At 44.6% G+C, this 25,178-nt stretch overlaps 2 protein-coding genes across 2 annotated transcripts; one reads left to right on the forward strand and one right to left on the reverse strand.

Annotated features, from left to right (window-relative positions):
* Positions 1-635: 635 nt before the first annotated feature.
* Positions 636-4,662, forward strand: LOC123403790 (transcription termination factor MTERF5, chloroplastic-like). The gene is made up of 4 exons (XM_045097706.1): positions 636-1,006; positions 2,754-2,803; positions 2,901-3,122; positions 3,200-4,662. The coding sequence occupies exons 1-4, from the start codon at positions 894-896 to the stop codon at positions 4,270-4,272; spliced, it is 1,458 nt and encodes a 485-aa protein (XP_044953641.1). The 5' UTR covers positions 636-893; the 3' UTR covers positions 4,273-4,662.
* A 665-nt stretch (positions 4,663-5,327) lies between these two features.
* LOC123402031 (pre-mRNA-splicing factor ISY1 homolog) lies at positions 5,328-8,097 on the reverse strand. Its single transcript, XM_045095888.1, has 2 exons — positions 7,020-8,097; positions 5,328-5,812 (listed from the first exon to the last, which is right to left on the reverse strand). The coding sequence occupies exon 1, from the start codon at positions 7,960-7,962 to the stop codon at positions 7,027-7,029; it is 936 nt and encodes a 311-aa protein (XP_044951823.1). The 5' UTR covers positions 7,963-8,097; the 3' UTR covers positions 5,328-5,812; positions 7,020-7,026.
* Positions 8,098-25,178: the final 17,081 nt, after the last annotated feature.

Below are 25,178 nucleotides of genomic sequence, written 5' to 3' on the forward strand. Positions count from 1 at the left end.
CATCGCACATACACGCAAGATGACAGTTTACAACTACGTCGTGGAAAGGGGGTAAAAACATTTGTATAGCACTCACTTGCACTAGTGTCCATTAATGGTGTCAAATACAAATCTATACCAAGTAATAACAACCGCATAAAAATTTCGAAGAAGAACAATGGTGGGTTCATTACGAGTATATTTATGTTGAGCATTGCAAATCCTATACTAAATTTTTATAAATTTCTCCACCCTCTTGTTTAAAATTAAGCACTTAATTTTTGGGAGTGGAAGCAACAAGCAAAGAACTAGACATAATAACAAGTGAATATAGTAGCATAAATATTTGGTATTTTATTTTTTTGTAAAGAAAGCAAATAAAGTAAAAGGCAAGAAAAATAAAAACAAGAAAATTAATAAATATGTGCGAAGACATCTAGGTTATTTGGTGAAGTCTCTGCAGCAACTACGTAACTAATTGGTTTCGATTCAAGTGCGTGCTTAGCCTAACCGGAGCTTAGAATTAACGCTTTTGCGCTCAGTCTCACTTTAGCGCCACCTGATTGTAACTTTTGTTATTTTTATTGTTCTTTTTACTGCCATGACATATGGCGGTTAGACTAAAAGTGTTTAAAAATATATTAATAGTATGGTTGTTGGTGAAGTAATTTCAAATTTCACTTTCGTAGAGTACAATTGGGCTTCCGAGAGCCATTTCCTAGAAACACCCTTGAATTTATCTCATTTCTAAACGGGGTCTACGAAAATTGGAGATATTTCTGTTTCGGGTGTCTGTTCGTGGAACAAGATAAAACCCAGCTCCAAAGTCCCAAACAGCTCCAGCCCCTCACCTCCTGTTACTCTACCTTCACCTCCTCTCCGCGGGCGCTCCAGTCCCCGGCCTGCTTGCGGCGATGACGAGCTTGCAGGCGGCCCCGCGCATCAGCCTCCACCTGACCCCGTCCGAGCACCTTGGCCGGCTGCTTCCGCCGTGGAGGCTCGTCCTCTCCCCCTTCTCCTCCTGCGGGTAGGCGCGCTTCCTCGCTCGCTCTTAATGGCATTGATTCCATTACTGCCTGTACTAGTATCGTAGTATTAGTTGAGTAGAGATTGGAGCTTGTACGGTGTTTCCTCGTGATTACTTATACGGTATGATGGATGCCCTGCAATTTGAGAGGGTCGGCGAAATCTTAGTCAGATTTTAGAAGATACTGTTTTTTTAGAAAAGGAGGATGAACCCGGTCTCTGCAGATGCATGCGACCATTTGATTATTTCCGAGGAGGCAAGGACCTTATAAAGTAGTACAATAATATGGCTGAATCCGCCATCTTGGCAACTTCTGCCGCTATTCCTATTCATATGATGAAGGGGTGCAAGCTGGGCCAAATACCCAGACCTCTCACATAAGCCTAACATCTAAAGCCGGAGGCACCGACTGAGCCACATACCGGGTCCGGGGCACAAACCGGTCTGACAAACTCACATGTGTCGCCGCCACCATCTTCCACCGGTTCATCTTCAGAACAGATTGAGGTGCCGACCTTGGCAGGTGCCTCCGCCATCGACGCCACCATGATGCCAAACGACGACCTCCACCTACGCGAGTCCATCTCCAAGCAGCGGACGCAGATCCATGCTAGGATAGAGCCGCACCTCCGCCGTCGCCCACCACCCACAAGCGCCACCCATCCCCAAGGTTCCCAAAGCGACGCCTTCAAGAAGGGAACGACGCCGTGAACGCCGCCTCCGCCCAACAAAGTTAGGGCTTTCGCCCGGGAGACCTAGGGGAAGGGGAAGTGAGAGGATCAGTCCATACCGACGCCTCCAAGGAGGGGAACGGCGCCCTCAGGCGTCGTCGTCGACGCGGCCGGCCAGGGATTTCGTCCGAACTAGATCCCCGCCACCAGCAGCGCCTCCTGTACAGAACCGACGACCCAAGGAAGCACGGCCCGACCAGGCTAGCCCATACGCCGAACAGGGGAGGAGGGGATGTGCCAGATCGCGCGCACCGGCCACCATAGAAGCCGCCGCCGGCCGCCAACGACCACCGGATCCCGTCGCCCGCGCGGCCGGGACGCCAGATCCACCACCCGCACGGCTGCTAGCTTCCCGTGCCTCGCCCATGGAGCCGCCGCTCCAGATCCGGGGTTCCCCACGCAGAGGCAGGGCAGCCAAGGCCCCGCCACCACGATCCTTGGCGCCCCGGGCTTGCCCGGCGGCTGCCTCACGCGGCGAGGAAGGGAGGGGGAGGGAGTGAGGCCGAGGGGGGGGCGGCTAGGGTTGGGAGGGTTGGTTCGATCTCGTCTCCTGCTGATGGATGGACCCTAAACCCTAAACCCTATGAACTTTTTAGAAGATACTGATAGATTCAGTTTACTCGTCTCCATTTAAAATTGCGTCAACAAATGTGATTTCCTTGGGGATCAAAGTCCAAAGAAGATAATTGTGCCACATCGTTTATACTATATGTGTACTTTTTTCAAAACCTGGATTTGTATATGAACCCATGTGGGAAGGAACTCAATCATTAGTAACTGGGCACTGTGCTGCTTCTTTCTGATTTATAACGGAAGTAAGAACCAGATACCTTGCAAGGAAAATCCACCAAACATCTACTCCCTCCATGAAGAAATATAAGACTTTTTAGATCACTACTTTAGTGATCTATAAAAAGTCTTATATTTCTTTACAGAGGGAGTACTTAAGATTTCCATACCGTACTTGATTAGTTACTGTCTCCAACATTACTAATAGCCGTCTTCTGTTTATACAGGCTTTACACTCTCATTTCCAGACAACATCTCATTTGCAATGCACAATCATGTGAGGTTATCTGTTTATCACTTCTTAACAAATCTCCTCCATGGGAGTATGTCGCATATGCAAGTTATATTTATGGTCCACATCAACTACGCTGCAGATGCTGATGATTTACTGGTAGCGAGTGCCCAAAGCTCCACAACTGCTCGCTCAAGGTTACTTGCTGCAGAAAGAGAGGAAGCGAAAGCTGTGCTGTCGCTGTTCTTAAGGCAGAAAGGTTTGAGAAGTGCGGTAGCTGCACGGATCGCCAACAAATCAGATGGATTTATTGAGCACCTGAGTTCAAAGCTCCAAAGCGCTTACAGATCTCGATATGCTGAAGGTTTGCATCGTGAAGTTGCTATCTATAAACTTGTAGCTTATTGGTTCTGAACATTTCACAACATGTTTGTTTTTCAGGAAGGGAGCTGAGTACACCTGAGATCAGAGATGCTATCCTTCCCTATCTAGAAGCTCTTTCTAAAGAACATGGGGATAATTTGGTTGAAGTGGTAGAGAACTTCCCTGATCCTTTTTCTGCAGAAAGGGAGTCCTTATCTTACACAATGATACTTACACCGACAAGCTCAAATAAGCAGAAGGCAATTGCTCGAGTAAGCACACCAACCTCAGGAGGAGCCCTCCCAGAGCTAGTGCTCTACCTACTGGACTACGGCATGGACCATGAGGAGATCAAGAATGTCGTGCGCAAGTTCCCAGCATTTGCGTACTACAATGTGGATCGCAAGATAAAGCCCCTGGTGGAGCTACTGCTTGAGCTTGGTGTGCCAAGGTCAGGCATACCCGGAATCATCAGGAAGAGGCCTCAGCTATGTGGAATCAGCTTGACAGATAATCTGAAACCTATGATGGCCTATATGGAGAATATTGGTGTCAACAAAGCTCAGTGGAGCAAGGTGATATGCCGGTTCCCAGCATTTCTCACGTATAGCAGGCAGAAGGTGGAGATAACTGTGAGCTACCTTACTGAACTAGGAGTTTCTAAGGAGAACATCGGCAAGATCCTCACACGATGTCCTCATCTCATGAGCTATAGTGTCAATGACAACCTCAGACCAACTGCTGACTACTTCCGGTCGATCGGCGCAGATGCTGCATCTCTTATTCAGAAATGTCCCCAGGCTTTTGGTTTGAACATAGAGTCAAAGCTGAAGCCAATCACAGAGTTTTTCCTGCAGAGGGAGTTCAGCATCGAGGAAATTGGCATTATGGTAAATAGATTTGGGATTATTCACACTCTCAGCTTGCAAGAAAATTTGATTCCCAAATATGAATATTTCCTGACGATGGGGTACCCAAGGTATGAGCTTGTGAAATTTCCGCAGTACTTCGGGTACAGCTTAGAGCAGAGGATAAAACCTCGGTATGCTCGGATGACTGGTTGTGGGGTGAGGTTGATTCTGAACCAGATGTTGTCGGTCTCTGAAAGCAGATTTGAGGAAATTCTTCAAAAGAAATCAGGTGGATTTTGAGATTATCACAATCTCAGAAAGAACAATTTTTTACGTAGCCTGGTAGATGGGTAGTTTTCATCACACAAGAACTATGTTGGAAATTTGTACTTCGCCATGCTCCTTTGTAGTTGAATGGCAGTTGATGGACGTGCAGCATTTGAGAGGAACAGTTTTGATATATATAACTGCTTTGCCATGCTCTTTTGTACTTGCATGGCAGTTGATGGACGCGCAGCATTTGGATAGAAACAGCTTTGATTTATAATTGTTGGCGGCTTAGGTGGCTGGTTTAGGTGATTTCCCTCTTTTTTTTATATATTGTTTGCAAGGGTAGGTGTGGTATGCTGGCGATGTCAAATGTGGTTTCCTATTTGATAATAGTGATCTAAAAGATCTTATATTAGTTTACATGAGGGAGTACAAGTTCTTGTTGCCGATTTATGTTTTTGATCTGCTACTGATTTGTTTTTTATGAACTTTATTTCTTCCATCATATTCTACTCTCTTCCTTTGCTGCACGTGAGGTTATATTTTGGAGTTAAATGTTGCAGCCAGCTCTCCCAGAGTCCCAGTTAACGGGAAAGTCCCGGCAATATGACAGGCTCAGTGCAGATTTGTTACTTCCATGTTCCCTTTCAATTCCCCCACATTCTCAGCCAACTCTTAATCAGTGCAGATTTGTTACTTCCATGTTCCCGGCAATAAGGGTTACCGATCTTGATGTACTGCAATCTGCAGCTGAAAGTGCTATTGATCTCTACCTGTCTGCGTAACATTTCTAACTCTGAAACAACATAGGACTACAAGGGTTTCTAGACCTTCGTACAGCGCATCCAGCCATGACATTCCACCCAACATCGTTCCCAACCAAACACACCCTGCAGATCTCTGCATATACGTCTAGGTAGCATTCCTCACACAAATTTGTACCGATCATGCTAACTACTCCCTCCGTTCCTAAATACTCACCCTGTAAAGGAATATAAGAGCATTTAGATCACCAAGTAGTGATCTAAACGCTCTTATATTCTTTACGGAGGGAGTATATGTTAAAACTACCAAAACGCCATATATTTAGGAACAAAGAGAGTATATAGAAGGGTTTATAGTACTGGTCTTCTAAAAATCTCTGCTATGGTAAAACAGATGCATCTTCCGAGTGTTCATAAGAGATTTCATTATGGTCCGGAGATGATACCATCCGACTTATCTTCTATCGTTTTCTTTAGATATATCAAGTGTGTGTAGCCAATGGATCTAACTGTACATGACAAGTGCCAGCGAATACAGCACATCCATGCACAGTGACGGTTCAACACCATTATCTCAGGTTTACCCATTTTTGAAACGAGTGGTTTACCCATTTGGCATCACTCATTCTAGTAGGGTAATAAACATGACATCGATCAACATGATTGTAGCGAAGCCCTTCAGTGTTTTTTAGAATCAGGTCTTCTAGTGTTGCGCCAATGCTTGCTCAGCACTGCACATATAGCTCCGCGCACTTCACTCTTATCTCAATGCTGTGAAGGATTCAGCAATGACCAACCTAATAGAACTGGGAAACAAAAAGGTTAAAACATGAGGTGTTGAGGTGCGTACAAGATTGAGTACAGAAAAAAATGCGGTAAGATCGCTGACACACCATGATTTGTCAAGAAAACCACCTCATTAAATAAACATGAACGGATATACAAGACCACATTCCAGCCTACACATAACACACACCCCACAGCAAATGAGGTGGAATCACTAATCAGACACCATAAGCGCAAAAAATTCTAAGCTGAATCACATATATTTTTGCACGTAGCCCCAAATCCGACTTGCTTTACCAAATGTTTGATAGGAAATAAACGAAGCAGGCACATTAGTTTCTGAAAAAACTAAGTATCTGCTTGTCAGTTAACTAAACCCAACTAGCATGATTTCCTGCTTGCAAGATGTTTTCTATCAAATAAGTAACTAAAATCCGTCATTAGTACAGAACTAAAGATATACAGCTCAACTGTAACCCCCAAGAAAGCATCTTGTGGTCAGCACCAGTAATGCATTATCCCTCCGTATCTAACTTGGTAGGTCAAAGTGACATTCAAAAGTATTATCAACTTCAAACAATACTCCTGTAGATTTAGAAAGTTTTTCAAAGAAGCACAAAATGCTTACTCGATGTGTATGACAACTCATCAGCAGAAATAAAAAAACAGCTGCATCGACATTAACTAAATGAACAACAACTAATAAAAAAGATACTGGACCATTTAGCACTGATATGATCAATGTATATGAATTCGACGCATCAAATTATTGCCTAAACTCAACAGTTCATCATATAAATTGCTTATTTGGAGCATCAGATTTAACCAAGGTTTGTGAACAAAACTAATCAGAGGCAGTGAATCGCATGAGCAGTATACACGCCTATGGCCAAAACACCCGACCGTATACATATTTAACACAGGCTCCAGCAGAGTATTTTGGCTGTTGATACCATGACTATGAGCACAACTTTCAAAATTCAAACAAGGCACACAATCAATGGTACAGGGCAAATGATAATTCACATATTGCATGACTGAACACAGCCTTTGCCTAATAAAATTAAACCATTCGCAGCATGAAGGCACTAAAGAGTAAATGGGCACACACAAATTACAGGGCAACAAAGATAGGTAGAGCAGTCTTTGTGGTATGGTAATTTGGATGCATTGCTAGTCTACACCAGTTAAGTAATCTACTAGATCCAAGATAAACAAGGAACATACGTCTCTCCTAGCGTTGCACATTGAGCATCTCCTTAGCCTCCTTCTGTTCGCTTTGCAGGGCATCACTTGTGTACTTGCTCAGCAGCTCCTTCTTCTTCTTCTCTAGCACCATTCGTTCAATCTCCTTCTCATCGGGGAGCGGCACATGTGCGACAAACTCCCTCCCAGCCTCTTCCCCCTTCTCTCTTTCCATTCTCTCCTCCTCCAGCCTCCTCTCCTCCTCAACCTCCTCCTCCACCTCCTCGAACAGCACCTCCCTAGCAGCCTCCCCACCACGCCCACCTGCTGCAGCTACCTCGCCACTCACCACATTCTTCATGGCCTCCCGCCGCACACGCTCCACGCGGTGCCACTCCGTGACAACCTCGTCCCGCATGCGCTTCTCGGCAGCACCTTCAAGGGGTTCAAGCACACCGTCCTCATCGTCATAGTATCCGTAGTACCCGGCATTGATGCGCTTGTGGATCTCGTAGCGGGTGCGGCGTTTGCGGACCTCAGGTGGCTTGTCAAATAGCTCACGGACGCCGGGTAGCTTCTTGGCAGCACCAAAGTAGCGGTAGCCCGGACCCCTGCCGGAGGGGTTGGGGATGGCAACGATGTTGCCGTCGAGGTCGGTCATGAGGGCTGCGTTGGAGCTGCGAGAGTAGTCGCGGCCTCCGAGCTCGAGGATGCGGCGCTCCCAATGGCTGCGCTCGCGGAGGAGCTTGTTGATCTCGTCGTTGAGGTCTCGGAGGCGGTGCTCCCCGAGGCCCTCGTTCTGGATCTCGGCGACCTTGACGCCGATCTCGCGCAGGATCTCGCCACGCCAGCGGTCGGCGTCGGCGAGGTCCCGGCACTCGGAGGCGAGGTACGGCCGGCGCTCGCGGGGCTTGCGCTTCTCCTCCTGCTTCATCGTGATGAAGCGGTTCAGCATGGACTGCGCCTTCTCCTCGTTACGAGCCATGGTGAGCGGTCGCGCGGAGCGGCCGGTGGCGGTGCGGGTGGCGGCGGCGGCGAGGTTCGCGAGCTTGGGAGCGAGGGTTTGAGGGGGGAGGCGAGCGGGCTGGATTGGGATTTGCGGGTAGGTATTTTGACGGGATTTCCGGGCTAGGTTAGCCGGTTTAGACCCTGGTTAGAATCATAATAGATTATGATAATCTGAATTATGAAAATAGATTATATAATCTGGTTTATAAAAATAATCTAGGTGGATATGTTTGGAGACCAGATTATATAAAGTGTAATCCAGGTTTACATTGTATAATGACCTGTCTGTCCACAGTTTTTTTTTAAAGAGAAGGATGTCGGTGGTAGGAATGTATTATCTCCAACTTTACATGGGTAATGAGTCATTAGCAATTCATAATCTGATTTTAGCTGGTATACAGTAGATTATGAGTTTTTAATAATCTATTCATCTATTTTTTATAATCTACACCATAAGTTGTCCTGTTTGGAGACATAATAGATTATAAAAACTGGATTATATAATCTGGATGGTTCCAAACAGCGCCTTAGAGCATCTCCAAGAGCATCTCCAAGAGCATACCCATATTTGCTCTCAATACCCAAAAACTGTTTTTTTTATATTGGGGCAAAAAACTAGCTCCAAGAGCATACCCATAAATGGTCCCCATCAAAAAAAATTTAGGTCACTACCCAAAACCTAGCCCAGAATTGGCATATATGGGTATTGTAGGGCAAATACCCATCCGACCCAAATCTCGCGTGGGAACTCGAAACCGCTCGCGCGCGGAAGTTTCCCTCATCGCCTCGCCTTCCTGCTCGATCCCGCCACCGCTGCTGATGACCCACAAGTATAGGGGATCAATCGTAGTCCTTTCGATAAGTAAGAGCGTCGAACCCAACGAGGAGGAGAAGGCTCTGATAAACGGTTTTCAGCAAGGTAATAACTGCAAGCACTGAAAATAGCGGTAACAAGTGATGGTGTAGTGAGGTGAAACGTAGCAAGCGAAAAGTAACAAGTAACAAGTAGTAGCAATGGTGCAGCAAGTGGTTCAATCCCTTTTGTAACAAGGGACAAGCCTGAACAAAGTCTTATAAGAGGAAAAACGCTTCCGAGGACACACGGGAATTTCTGTCATGCTAGTTTCATCATGTTCATATGATTCGCGTCCGTTACTTTGATAGTTTGATATGTGGGTGGACCGGCGCTTGGGTACTGCCCTTACTTGGACAAGCATCACACTTATGATTAACCCCTCTCGCAAGCATCCGCAACTACGAAAGAAGAATTAAGACAACGTCTAACCATAGCATTAAACTAGTGAATCCAAATCAGCCCCTTACGAAGCAACACATAGACTGGGGTTTAAGCTTCTGTCACTCCAGCAACCCATCATCTACTTACTACTCCCCAATGCCTTCCTCTAGGCCCAAATATGGTGAAGTGTTATCTAGTCGATGTTCACATAACACCATTAGAGGAAAAACGACATACAACATATCAAAATACCGAACGAATACCACACTCACATGACTATTATTAGCATGACTTATCCCATGTCCTCAGGAACAAAAGTGACTACTCACAAAGCATAATCATAGTCATGATCAGAGGTGTAATGAATACCATCAAGGATCTGAACATAAACTCTTCCACCAAGTAATCCAACTAGCATCAACTACCAAGAGTAATCAACACTACTAGCAACCTTACAAGTACCAATCGGAGTCGCGAGACGGAGATTGGTTACAAGAGAAGAACTAGGGATTGGAGAGGAGATGGTGCTGATGAAGATGTTGGTGGAGATGCCTCCCCTCCGACGAGAGGAGTGTTGGTGATGACGATGGCAACGATTCCCCCCTCCGGGAGGGAAGTTTTCCCGGCAGGATCGTCCTGCCGGAGCTCTAGATTGGATATGCTCAAGTTCCGCCTCGTGGCGGGGGCGAAACCACGAAAAAGCTCCCGAATGATTTTTTCTGGAACGAAACCCTTCATATAGCAAAAAAGGGGGGCCAGTGGGCCGCCAGGGTGCCCACAAGCCCTGTTGCCGCGGCCAGGGGGGTAGGTCGCTGCAACCAGGCTTGTGGGCCCCTGGTTGCTCCCCTCTGACACTTCTTTCACCCAGTATTTTTTATAAAATCCAAAAAAAATCCACGTTGATTTTCAGGACATTTGGAGTTGCGCAGAATAGAGCACTCAGACTTGCTCCTTTTCCAGTCCAGAATTCCAGCTGCCGGTATTCTCCCTCTTCAAATAAACCTTGCAAAATAAGAGAGAAAAGGCATAAGTAAGGCTCCACAAAGTATAATAACAGTCCATAAAGCGATAAATATCAACATGAAAGCATGATGCAAAATGGACGTATCAACTCCCCCAAGCTTAGACCTCGCTTGTCCTCAAGCGAAAACGAAGACCCAAAACATGTCCACATGTTTAGGGATGAAGGTGTCGATAAAAAAAATGCGAACATGAGGGCATCATGATCACACATAGAACAGCAATACATGATAGAGATTCTTATGGGAAAGTAACAATTCCTTCACAAAGCAAAGTATGAGACAAAAAACCTTACCGAGAAGTAGCCAACAACAGTCCATAGTCATTGAAGCAATTGCAATTTATCATATTATCAGAAAGAGTCAAATGAGAGCTTGTAAGGAAAATCCACATACTCAATCTTCTCTTTTGTTTTCCACAATTGTTACAACTCACGTGGTACTCATGATATCAAAGTTTCAGTTGGACACAGAGAAAGATAGGGGCTTATAGTTTGCCTCCCAACCATTTACCTCAAAGGTAAAGTCAACAATAATAAAGCATAAGTACTCAGCTCCAAGTTGATATATGAATATAGATCTTTCTCAAGCATATGACGTTTACCAAGAAAAAGGCTAAGTAAGGAATTGGTGAAGATCACCATGACTCTTACAAGGGCAAGAAGTAAAGGTACAAGATAGGCCCTTCGCAGAGGGAAGCAGAGGTTGTCATGCGCTTTGGAGGTTTGGATGCGTGTCCTCTTAGTGCGGAGGAACGTCACTTTATATTGCCTCCTGTGATTAAGAACTTTATTATGCAGTCTGTCGCTTTTATGTCTTCCTCATCACAGGTTCGTACAAAGCTTATTTTCCACACACTAATAGATCATACATATTAGAGATCAATTTTTATTGCTTGCACCGATGACAACTTACTTGAGGGATCTTATTCAATCCATAGGTAGGTATGGTGGACACTCATGGCAAAACTGGGTTGAAGGTTTATGGATGCACAAGTAGTATCTCTACTTGGTGCAGGAGTTTTGGCTAATATGAGGTGGAAGCAATCGTCGCATGCTAAGGGATCTCTAGTCATATAACATTGTTTGGAGCCAAGCAAACACAATTCATTATGTTGTCTTCCTTGTCCAACATCTACTTCTAGGCATGTAATAGTTTGGTGAGTGCTCACAATTATAGAAAGTTCTAAGATGATATAATTATATGTGAACCTCTCTTTCCTTATTACTTCTTATTAATTGCAACAATGACTCAGGTCTATGTTGGTCTACTCTCAACAAGTTTCAATCATCATACTTGTTATATGTGAAGCTATCACTTTCCATAAGATCATCTCATGATCTTTCATGCTATCGTTCTTTTCATACTTTTGATCATTGCACAAAACAAAGCCCTTGACTGAGATACTCTTTATTATATAGCTCGCAAGCTTGAATACATCGGGGGAGACACAAGGCAAAAGACTCAAACTAAACACTAAAGACTTATTCCACAAAGAGAAGAAATAAAAACTGAAAAGGAAAGAACTAAAACAAAGGTAAAAGCAAAAGATATAATGGTGATACGATACCAGGGCAACTCCGCCAAGCTTGGCAAAAGCCAAGGGGATTGCCCATACCAATGCTTAGTTGTCTTCCTTTGGTGGTGATGGTGGTGGTGTTGTTGAAGTAGTCTGATCCTCCGTCTTCCAAGGCATAGGTGCTCCATCATGGCAGGATGAACAAGTCGCCGGAATCCTCAAATCTGCAGTCAACCGTATTGATTTAAATCCATACTCATACTCACAGTTTTGGTTCTGCAGGTCATAGATCTGGCCCTGGAGTTGACCAACCTTGTCATAGAGCCTGGAGAGGTGCTTCCCAATGTCAATGGCATCCATCTCGTGATTGTTGGTGAACTCCGTGATCATCATGTGGTTGGCGTTGAGACCACGCTCCACCATCCCTTGGCACTTGAAGACTTGTTCTTCCATTCCTTCGAGCCTCGTCTCCACGCTTCCGGTCTTCTTAGGCCCCTCAACATCACGGATGTGCAACATCCCCTCGCTCATCTTGATAGATTGGGGGTGCTGCAACACTTCCGTGAGGTAAGGATTGATGACCTTCTCGAAGATCTTGTCCTTAGGAACTTTTGGGGAAGTCATGACGATCTAGATCTGCAGCAGAAACAGGCCCGAAACGAAAACACATGAAAACTGCGCGATACGGAGATCAAAACCCTCGGGCATATATATAATGATTTTTTCTGGACCAGAAGAAGTGCTTCGCAAGAAAACGGAGTCCGGGAGGCACACGAGCTGCCCACAAGCCCTGTTGCCGCGGCCAGGGGGGAGGCCGCGACAACCAAGCTTGTGGCCGCCTCGTGCGCTCTCCGGACTGCTTTTTATTTTTCTAATTTTCCAAAAATTCCAAAACGGAGAAAATTTCCTATTGGAAAAGTTTCGGAGTCCAATTACTTACCAAAGCAGATACCTCTTGGTTTTCAGGGTCTGAAACAGGCTGATAAACATCCCTTATGTACTCCTCTGGAGTTATGATATTGATGATATTGGTCTCAACATTTATGGGAGTACCAGAGATATAATGCTTGATTCTTTGCCCGTTTACCACTCTAGGAAAATTGCCTTCCGTGTTATTGATTTTGATGGCACCGGAACGATATACTTCCTCGACAACGTAGGGACCTTCCCATTTAGAGAGAAGCTTGCCTGCAAAGAATCTTAAACAAAAATTGTATAGCAGGACATAATCACCTACATTGAACTCTCGTTTTTGTATTCTTTTATCGTGCCATCTCTTAAGCTTTTCCTTGAACAACTTGGCATTCTCATATGCCTGGGCCCTCCATTCATCTAATGAGATGATATCAAACAACCGCTTCTCACCGGCAAGTTTGAAATCGAAGTTGAGCTCTTTGATTACCCAATAAGCTTTGTGTTCAATCTCAAGAGGTAAATGAGAGGCCTTACCGTAAACCATTTTATACGGCGACATGCCCATGAGATTCTTATAAGCAGTCCTATAAGCCCATAGTGCATCGTCAAGTTTGCTAGACCAATTCTTTCGAGATCTATTGACAGTCTTTTGTAAGATCAATTTGATCTCCCTATTACTCAACTCCACTTGACCACTAGACTAAGGATGATAAGGAGATGCAACTCTATGGTTGACATCATACTTAGCGAGCATCTTGCGGAAAAACACCATGAATGAAGTGTGAACCGCCATCAGTCATCAGATATCTAGGGAGTCCAAATCTTGGGAAAATGACTTCTTTAAGCATTTTAATAGAGGTGTGGTGATCAACATTCTTAGTGGGGATAGCCTCTACCCACTTAGTGACATAATCCACAGCAACTAAGATGTGATTGTACCCATTGGAACTCGGGAAAGGTCCCATATAATCAAAGCCCCAGACATCAAATGGTTCAATGACCAGTGAATAGTTCATAGGCATTTCCTGACGCTTACTGATGTTCCCTATTCTTTGGCATTCGTCACAAGACATGACAAACTTACGGGCATCCTTGAAGAGCGTGGGCCAATAGAAACCTGATTGCAATATCTTATGGGCAGTTCTGTCTCCAGCATGGTGTCCTCCGTAAGCCTCGGAATGACACTTCTGCAGGATTTGTCCCTGTTCATGTTCAGACACACAACGTCTAATAACACCATCTACTCCTTCCTTATAGAGGTGAGGATCATCCAAAAATTAGTGTCTCAAATCAAAGAAGAATTTCTTCTTTTGCTGGTAGGTGAAACTGGGTGGTATGTATTTGGCTACGATATAGTTTGCGTAATCAGCATACCATGGTGCACTATGTGAAGTGCGGATGACATTCAATTGCTCATCAGGAAAGCTGTCATCAATAGGTCGTGGGTCATCAAGGACATTCTCTAGCCTAGACAAGCTATCTGCTACAGGGTTATCAGCACCCTTTCGGTCAACAACATGCAAATCAAATTCCTGTAGCAGGAGAACCCATCTGATTAGCCTAGGCTTAGCGTCCTTCTTCTCCATAAGGTACTTAATAGCAGCATGATTAGAGTGGATAATGACCTTGGAGTCAACTATATAAGATCTGAACTTTCCACATGCAAACACGACTGCTAAAAACTCCTTCTCCGTGGTGGCATAGTTTCTTTGGGCACTGTCTAGAGTTTTACTAGCGTAGTGAATGACATTCAACTTCTTGTCAACTCTTTGTCCTAGAACAACACCAACAGCATAATCACTAGCATCGCACATGATTTCAAAGGGCAAGTTCCAATCAGGTGGTTGAACAATAGGTGCGGTTATCAAAGCCTTCTTAAGTATTTCGAAAGCTTCCTCAAAATCCTCATCAAAAACAAAAGGAACATCCTTCTGCAAGAGGTTGGTAAGAGGCCTAGAAATCTTAGAGAAGTCCTTAATGAACCTTCTATAGAAACCAACATGACCTAGGAAACTTCGTATGCCTCTGGTATCTGTGGGACAAGGCATTTTCTCAATTGCATCAACCTTAGCCTTATCAACTTCAATGCCTCTCTCCGAGATTTTGTGTCCTAAGACGATGCCTTCATTAACCATGAAGTGGCACTTCTCCCAGTTCAAGACAAGGTTGGTATCTTTGCATCTCTGTAAGACTCGATCAAGGTTGCTGAGGCAATCGTCAAAGGAAGAACCGTAGATGGAGAAATCATCCATGAAAACCTCAACAATCTTTTCATTCACAAAAGTCAGAGAATATAGCCATCATACATCTTTGAAATGTGGCAGGTGCATTGCACAAGCCAAAAGGCATACGTCTATAAGCGAAGGTACCGAAGGGGCATGTGAAGGTGATTTTCTCTTGATCAGATTGGGCAACAGGTATCTGCGAGAAACCTGAATAACCATCTAGAAAGCAGAAGTGTGTGTGTGTTTAGATAGCCTTTCTAGCATCTGGTCGATGAACGGTAAAGGATAATGGTCCTTCCTCGTTGCCTTGTTCAGTTTCCGGAAGTCTATCACCATCCTATAGCCAGTAATAATCCTTTGCGGGATTAGTTCATCCTTATCATTAGGAACGATGGTGATACCTCCCTTCTTAGGTACGCAATGTACAGGACTTACCCAATCACTGTGAGCAACGGGATATATGATTCCTGCTTCTAGAAGCTTTAATATTTCTTTTCTCACAACCTCTTTCATCCTCGGATTTAATCTCCGTTGATGATCAGCAACTGGCTTAGAATCAGGATCGGTTTTAATCTTGTGCTGACATAGAGTGGGACTAATACCCTTAAGATCATCAAGAGTATATCCAATAGCAGCACGGTGCTTCCTCAAGGTTTTTAATAACTTCTTCTCTTCGTGATCCGAGAGGTGAGCACTAATAATAACAGGATATATCTCGTTCTCATCAAGATAGGCATACTTAAGAGTATCTGGTAACTGTTTTAGCTCGAACACAGGATCTCCCTTTGGTGGGGGAGGATCCCCAACTAGTTCAACATGCAGATTATTCTTGAGAATAGGATATTGTTCTAAGACAATTTTATCTATCTCATCTCTTTCCTCCATATGCATATCATTTTCATGCTCAAGCAGATATTGCTCTAAAGGATCCGTAGGAGGTACGACAATAGAGGCAAGAGCAATGATTTCATCCCTACCAGACGACTCTTTTTCATGGGGTTGTCTTCCAAACTTGGAGAAGTTAAATTCATGAGACACACCCTCGAAACTAACCGTGACAGTCTGCTTAATGCAATCAATGTGAGCATTGACAGTGTTGAGAAAGGGTCTACCAAATATGATGGGACAAAAGCTATCTTGTGCAGTACCAAGGACGAGGAAATCAGTAGGATACTTCGTCTTACCACACAGGACTTCTACGTCTCTCACAATTTCCAAAGGGCAGATAGTGTCTCTATTAGCTAGCGTAATAGTGACATCAATGGGTTCTAACTCAGCAGGTGCAATCTCATCTTTGATTTCATCATATAGGGAACGGGGTATTGCACTAACACTAGCTCCCATATCACATAAACCATGGTAACAGTGATCTCCTATCTTGACAGAAACAACGGGCATGCCAACTACAGGTCCGTATTTGTCTTTCGCGTGAGGTTTAGCAATTCTAGTGGAGTCCTCACAGAATTTGATAACATGCCCGTCTATGTCTTCAGCTAAGAGATCTTTGATAATAGCAACAGTAGGTTCAACTCTAATTTCCTCAGGGGGTGCAAGTGGTCTAATGTAACCCCTACGTATCACAGTTGGAGCTTTAGAATAATCCTTTATCCTAGCAGGGTAAGGTGGTTTCTCAGCGTAGGCACAAGGAACAACAGGATCACTAAAAGCAATGACTTTCTCCTCAACTAGATTGGTTTTGACTATGTTGCTTTCTACAGGAGGATGATATTTAAACCACTTCTCTTTGGGAAGATTAACATGAACAGCAAAAGATTCACATAGAGAAGCTACTATCTCAGAGTCAAGTCCATACTTAGCGCTAAAATCTCTAGAAGTGTTTGTTTCAACAAAAGATTTAACGCAATCAAACTGGAAATTCATACCTGACTCCTTACCTTCTCCAGCTCCCAATCTTCAGAGTTACGTTTGATTCTTTCCAATAAATTCCACTTGTGATCAATATCCTTCTTCATAAAAGAACCGGTACAAGAAGTGTCAAGCATGGTACGATCTTCATGAGAAAGCCGAGCATAAAAGTTTTGAGTGATAATTTCTCTCGAGAGCTCATGATTGGGGCATGAATATAGCATTGGTTTAAGCCTCCCCAAGCTTGACCTATGCTTTCCGTGTCACGAAGCCAAAAGTTATAAATATAATTCCGATCACGATGTACTAAATGCATAGGATAAAACTTTTGATGAAATTCCAATTTCAACTGATTGTAGTCCCATGATCCAGTATCATCACATAGCCTATACCATGTCAACGCCTTATCCTTCAAACATAAAGGAAACACTTTCTTCTTTACCTCATCCTCGGGCAAACCTGCAAGCTTAAATAAACCACAAACTTCATCTACATAGATCAGATGCAAGTCTGGATGTGATGATCCATCTCCTCTCAAAGGATTAGCCAACAGTTTCTCAAGCATACCCGAAGGAATTTCATAAAAGATATTTTCAGTAGGTACCTCAAGTTGAGGAGCAACTCCTCGTGCTTTCGTTCGTGGTGAAGATACCCCGAACAAACTCCTCAAAGGAACAGTTTCCATAGTGACAAGTGACAATAAATTTCAGCACAGTATATAAATGTTTCCTTACCAAATTCCACTTACCAAAGGCGCTTCCTTCCCCGACAATGGCGCCAGAAAATGTCCTTGATGACCCACAAGTATAGGGGACCAATCGTAGTCCTTTCGATAAGTAAGAGTGTCGAACCCAACGAGGAGGAGAGGGCTTTGATAAACGGTTTTCAGCAAGGTAATAACTGCAAGCATTGAAAATAGCGGTAACAAGTGATGGTGTAGTGAGGTGAAACGTAGCAAGCGAAAAGTAACAAGTAACAAGTAGTAGCAATGGTGCAGCAAGTGGCCCAATCCCTACTGTAGCAAGGAACAAGCCTGAACAAAGTCTTATAAGAGGAAAAACGCTCCCGAGGACACACGGGAATTTCTGTCATGCTAGTTTTATCATGTTCATATGATTCGCGTTCGTTACTTTGATAGTTTGATATGTGGGTGGACCGGCGCTTGGGTACTGCCCTTACTTGGACAAGCATCCCACTTATGATTAACCCCTCTCGCAAGCATCTGCAACTACGAAAGAAGAATTAAGACAACGTCTAACCATAGCATTAAACTAGTGGATCCAAATCAGCCCCTTACGAAGCAACGCATAGACTGGGGTTTAAGCTTCTGTCACTCCAGCAACCCATCATCTACTTACTACTCCCCAATGACTTTCTCTAGGCCCAAATATGGTGAAGTGTTATGTAGTCGACGTTCACATAACAACACTAGAGGAAAAACAACATACAACATATCAAAATACCGAACGAATACCAAACTCACATGACTATTATTAGCATGACTTATCCCATGTCCTCAGGAACAAAAGTGACTACTCACAAAGCATAATCATAGTCATGATCAGAGGTGTAATGAATAGAATCAAGGATCTGAACATAAACTCTTCCACCAAGTAATCCAACTAGCATCAACTACAAAGAGTAATCAACACTACTAGCAACCTTACAAGTACCAATCGGAGTCGCGAGACGAAGATTGGTTACAAGAGATGAACTAGGGATTGGAGAGGAGATGGTGCTGATGAAGATGTTGGTGGAGATGCCTCCCCTCCGACGAGAGGAGTGTTGGTGATGGCGATGGCGACGATTTCCCCCTCCGGGAGGGAAGTTTCCCCGGCAAGATCGTCCTGCCGGATCTCTAGATTGGATCTGCTCAAGTTCCGCCTCGTGGCGGCGGCGAAACCACGAAGAAGCTCCCGAATGATTTTTTCTGGAATGAAACCCTTCATATAGCAAAAGAGGGGGGCCAGTGGGCCGCCAAGGTGCCCACAAGCCCTGTTGCCGCGGCCAGGGGGTAGGCCGCGACAACCAGGCTTGTGGCCCCCTGGTTGCTCCCCTCTGACACTTCTTTCGCCGAATATTTTTTATAAAATCCACGTTGATTTTCAGGACATTTGGAGTTGCGCAGAATAGATCACTCAGACTTGCTCCTTTTCCAGTCCAGAATTCCAGCTGCCGGTATTCTCCCCCTTCAAATAAACCTTGCAAAATAAGAGAGAAAAGGCATAAGTAAGGTTCCACAAAGTATAATAACAGTCCATAAAGCGATAAATATCAACATGAAAGCATGATGCAAAATGGACGTATGAGCTGCCGTCGCGCCGGCCGCCGCCGTGCCATGGATGAGGGGGCCGTCGACCCCGCCACCTCCGTCGCCCCTCCCGCACCCCCTCCCACCCCTCCCGCCGCCCTGCCTGCTGCCCCCGCGGCCACGACATCCAAGCCGAAGGCCGCCCGGTGCCTAGGGTTGGCGAAGCCGCCACGGCCGGTCGCCGCCACCCCCGCTTCTCCTGGCGCGCTGGAGAGCGCCGTCGAGCCTGCTCCGACCGCCGCCCCGTCGAAGAAGAAGGGCACGGCAAAGCGGCCTCCCCGGGACCCGACGCTCGCGACGAAGAAGAAGGCGACCAAGAAGGCCGTGGCGGCGCCTCTGCCGCCATCTGCGACCGTGCAGGTCCCGCCGCCATGCCCTTCCGCACCTCAGGCGGCTCAATCACCGCCGATTGTGCCCGTGCTGGCGCCGCCGACGGCCACCACGGGTACTGCCCTCATGGTGCTCGATCAAATGCCCGCAAGGTAATTGCATTGTTTTTTTTGTTTTATGCACCGACGGACTCTTATTTTGTGTTGATGATGCATCGATAACTATCTATTCGTGGTGTTGTTCTATGCACCGATGAACTTTGTGATTGGTGATGCATTTTGCTACCGGTTTTATGGATAGTGATGAACTTCTATGGTGGATTTGAATGAGTGTGCAATTGTTTGAATTATCTTGTGTATGATTTCTATTAAATTCGGATTATATTGTGTTTGTGTATGATAAATGTTGGAGAGAAGTAGAGAGAAGGAAATGATCAAAACAATGAAACCAGTTTTTGGGTATCCAAATATGGGTAAGCTTGAAAAGCAGAATTTTTTTTGGATACCCAAACCTTCTCTCTCCTCTACCCATAATGGTTTTGACTACCCAAAATATGGGTATGATCTTGGAGATGCTCTTAGGATAAGAGAAGCGGCTTTGATGGCTCACCTGGTTCATAATTCGACCGACCGGCATCTCCAACAGCTCGGCGATATAAGGTCGCGTTAGAAAAATACTGTTTTTTATGCACGCGTAGTTGTTTCATACTCTTAAGCAAAGATGAAAAAACACACGTGCGGTATAAATGATTAAGTGCGCGGGACGAAACGGCATCGCGCGTTATTTATTTCGTGTGTTCGCTCGCACGCGCTGCACACTCGAGCGCTTGCGCCACGACTTCCATCTACCGCCATTTCACGCGCTGGAGTGGCCGTCCGCACCTTCCTGTTTGCTCCGACAATCCGACGGCGCTTCCTCAGACTATCCACACAACGCCGTTGCTTCCTCCATCTCCCTCTAACCGCTGCCGCCCTTCGCGCGCGCCATTCCTCCGACGAACAGTGTACGGCTACCCACCGCCGCTCGGTGCCCACAAGGTGTTAGACGGAACGCTTGCAAGGTACATATTGCTTCAACTTCACATTTTTTACATAAATTTAATGCATGTTGTTTATAGTTTTTATAGACTAGTTTAAATTCAATATTGTAGATGAGTTCGTCATATGATTCATGTTGTTTATAGTTTTTATAGACAAAATGCATGATGATTTATACATTGGATGTTGTACATTTGATGTTGTAGTGTCGAACTATTTGTTGTATTGAAGATAAACTATTTGTGTGTGTTGTAAAAAAATTGGACTATTTATTGTTGATTATTTTTATGTGTTCGATCTTCCTGGTTTTGTTTGAAGCGTATATGTTGTTTGTGTTGTTCGCGCGTGTCGTTTATTTGCAGTGCGTGCTGGAGCGGTTCGCGCGTGCTATAGTTTTCAACGGCCGCTGGAGCCAATACTCGGTTGCGCGCAAAAATCGACTATTTCAATGCTGTAAGGTGTTTTTTTGCGGACCGTGCGTTGCGCGTCTGTTGTAGATGCTCTAAGGGAGCAGTCCTAGAAGAACAACCCTTATACTTTGACTCACCTTCTATGAAGCACATATGACATCACCGATAGGACGACAGGGGATACAATAACTTTTAGAAACACCAATACGGTGTGTGTGTATAAATAAATAAATAAATATATATATATATAAGTAACAATAAAATTATATATAATAAAAATAAAATAATACAATGTGTTAGATTAGATCAAAATGTTGTAGGCAATGCATTAGCAAGTTATAGGGATCAGTCAAGTATTCTGCAGTCCATTGAACGTCTTCAGGATCATTAGTATATCTGCATAAATTCATTTAGCCTACCTTAGGCATGCAATAGCACATGCTTTTATAATACTAGTAAACTTTCATGTCCAATACACGTCTCTTCAAAATAAGTTTTAATTTTTATTAAAAAACCAATTTTCACATAGAATATGTTTTAATGCATGAAGCTTACAATTTAGAATAAGCTTGAAATTTAACATTTGTTTCCCCTTTTAAAGAAGCATGGATGGATGAATTTTCACACAAGGATAATGAATCATAAATATGGATCCATCTCTGTATGCCCAACGGTTACTTAATCAGATCCAATACAACAACCTTAGAGTAAAGCTGTAACACCCCAAAAACCGGGTTATCGATTTTTGTGTTGTTATTCCTTCCTAGCTTTTCTCTCCCGAATTTTTTCTCTGTAATTTGGCAAATGACCAGGTGAACCTAGTCTATCCTCAACCTCTCCGTGCTTTTCCCATGTACTTGTGCCAGTTTGTTCTGAGAACCTCTTGGAAACCCTAGCTCCGAAGTATTGGAACTGGGAATCATGTCTTTGTGTTTTCAAAGGAACCATCATTTCCCTTGCTCTGTTGATCCTCCAAGTCTTCATAGAGATCATCATTCCCTCATAGACCCCAGATGTGCAAAAATATTGCCAAGTCATATGCAATATTTCCTCCCTAGAATTAATTCCCGCTTCTGCTTGTCTGAGGGATTAAATCTTGGAACATAGTTATCTATCTCCAATGCTCATGAAATCTTGTAGAGGTATTCTTTGTGATCCTATGAAGATCTCATAAAATATTGGCCATCATATAATAAAGGAAAATTTCATTTTCCTATTTTATGCCAATATAGCAATTTGGGGCCTTTCCAAAGGAACTACCATTTTGGTAGCTAGGAAAAATCCCAAATAATTTGTGGAGCTCCTCATATCCATATAATCATCATTTCCATCAAAATATCAAGTTCCCCAATTCAAAAATTGAGCACAATGCCCCTTTGCAAATTCTGTCCAGATCATCTGTTTGCAAAGGAAGTGCTTGATTCCTTGTTCCCCTTGAGTTGAAAATTTGCAGAGTTGTTTAAAAAAAATCATCCTTGTCCACCAAAATTTAGCTCATTTCATCACCCCATTCTTCCCCAGCAAATTATTTAAGATTCTATCCAGAATGAAGCATTGTGAAGGAAGTACCATTTACATGTGTTCAAATGGTATGAATCTTTGCGAGTATCTACATATGCCTAAACCATGAGTCTCCTCCAAATTTCAGCCAATTCCTTTTAGCCATTTGACCTCAGCAACAACTTCTTCATTTCTGGTCAGTATGCCAAGTTACAAAGGAAGTGCCCCATAGACTTATTGGATTGTGCTGCATTTTGGCCAGTATAGTGACCTTAGTTAGTGGTCAACCTCAGCCAAGTATCATGCCAAGAGCTGCACTGTGGTGGTGACAACACAGCACAAACACCTTGCTGTTGGAGACGGTTTGACTTTAGTGTGGTCACCTCATTGCTCCCCAGTGGTGTGTCTTGTGTCATTTCACCTTAGTACAGTATGTAGATAAGCTTTGACAAGGTGTAACAACTTGAGGGGCAAGGTAAGATCATGGCCACGTGGTGACCATTGGCAGAGCATGCCAAAACAGAGCTTTGTGCGTTCGAGTTGATGTGAGCTTGATCACAGTGGGTTCCATCTTGTCTCAAGGTGTCGGCAAGACCCCTGCTCTCCGCACGCTCTGGAACCCTCTCCCCCTCGCCCCCTGCTCCTGGAGGTGCCTGCCATTGGAGCTTCTCCATGGATCTCGGAGCTTCTCCGACGTCGCGAGAACTCCACCTCCCATGGCTATAAAGGGCGTCCCCGAGTCCCTCCTAGGGAGCAGAAGAGCCCCTCGCCCCTTTCCCCTAGTCTCCTCGCCCCCTCAAGCCTCGAGCTCCTCGGCCGCCATGGCCGCGGCACGGCCGCCGCCGCCGCGCCTCGCTTCGGCCGCCCCCAGTGGCTAGGCCCCTCCCTAGGGCGTGGTGGGGCACGGGGCCCCCTGCCCCAGTCGCCGGTTCCACCGCCCGCGTAGGGGAGCAGCCACAACAACGCCGACCGGCGCCCGCTCCCTGGGCCAGTAGCGAAGAGAGGTAGGAGAAGGCAACGTGTAGAGAAGAGATGAGAGGAGAGGAGAGGAGAGAGGAGAGATAAAGAGGGATGGGCCCCGGGTGTAAGTGAGAGGAGGAGGTCAACCCCCGGTCCCGCGCGCGTAAGTGGAGACGTAAAGGGGCTGGATGCGCTTTCGGTTTACCAAAAGCGTATTTCCCCCCGAAAGGCGCTTTCTATTTTAGCCCTGCCGGCCGAATTGGTTAGTTGGTGGACACCCGTTAAGAGCTATAGTGAACACTATTCTATCCACTATTCCACTTAACGAACGAACGGCCATAACTTTGGGACCGTAGCTACGATTGAGGTAAAACCAGTGTCCACGTCTTCGTCTCATCGAGCCCGTCTTGATAGTGTTATTTTCATAAGATGTTTGTGCAGTAGAAATGACCATTTTGCCCTTGCCTTTGTTTGAGCCTTTCGAGAGGGAAACCCTCTCCGGCAAAGATTTCCGATCTGTTATTGTGCTTCTCCTCGGAGTATTCCTCAACCCCCAGGCAAGCTAACCTCTTTCTATGAGCTCCGAACATGCGCGATAACTTTGCTTGCACTTTGTGTGTTCATCTGTATCACCTGTTAGCCTACATTTGCATATAACTGTGACATCATTAATAACAATCCCTAGTAATGTTATTCATCCAACATACGCCCACAAATGTTTCTCTTGCATATTTAATTTATAATGCTTATATCCTAGTATAGAGTGAGGTGCTATGTGTGACGCTGACGAACCCGTGCTCGCATTTTCTTCAATACCGGCACCACGCCTGAGTCTGAGCTGCCTTCGGCCGCCCGGGGTGGATGCCACTTTATATTTCTCTTGTCAGAAGTTGTCCTGTGTTCTGAGCTGCTCTTCGGCCGTCACGGGAAACTGTTGAATTTCTTTCCGTAGCGGTGACCCTATGCTCTGAGCTGTGCTTCGGCCATCTTAGGGAACTTCTAGTTTCTTCTTATCAACACCGTCTCATGCTCTGAGCTGCTTTCCAGCCGTCTTGAGTCGGAGTTGAGTTATTCCGGTAATGCCCCAGATCTGTGCTGTAAAGACCGTTCTGGTGGCTACCGATTTATTTGCTGATTTTATGCGAGGGTTCCAGAGGTCCCACCTACAGTTATAATCGTTAAAGTAATAGTTTGCTATATATATTATACTGTTGAGATTACTGTCTATGATTACTTTGCGTTTCATCCGACAATTTATGAATGTAGATTAACAGTAGTGGCTTAATACTGGTAATTATCGGATTGTGGTGGCATTGGAGTGTCAGCTATAACAGACATAATATTCAGTATAAGATATTTAGTGTGACTGCCCGACACCGATGCTCCAGAAGATTCCCCTTTTAATTCGTTGTCGCAGTGTGTTTATTTTTGTTAGTTGCATTCATCACGCATCATGCATCATCTCCATCATCTCTGGTGTGATTGCTTTCCTTGTTGTGTTCATTTGTTTTTCCCTCTTCTCCTAGCCACTCCTTGATCCTTTCCTTTTTCCCTTTGCTTTCATTTATTTGAGTTGCAGATTTAAGTGCTCAAATAAATGTTTCTGTTGAGTCCATAAATAATGTCTATTGTAAAGGGTCACCATCTTAAATCTCAGTGTAATTGGGGTTGTTTGGTTATGCTTTATAATTTAGGAAAGTTTGATATATATTCGAAACTTGTCCGAATTTATATTCTGCAAAAATCCCCAAACCAATTTTATTAAATCCTCCTTATTTTTCTGGCTCTGGGAAAATTTCTCTCTTGTTGGAATTCCAACTTCTTCCCTTGTTTTCTTTCTTTGCAAGTTGCTGTAAAAGAAAAA

Source organism: Hordeum vulgare, chromosome 6H (genome assembly GCF_904849725.1).
Source record: "Hordeum vulgare subsp. vulgare chromosome 6H, MorexV3_pseudomolecules_assembly, whole genome shotgun sequence".
NCBI lineage: Eukaryota > Viridiplantae > Streptophyta > Magnoliopsida > Poales > Poaceae > Hordeum > Hordeum vulgare.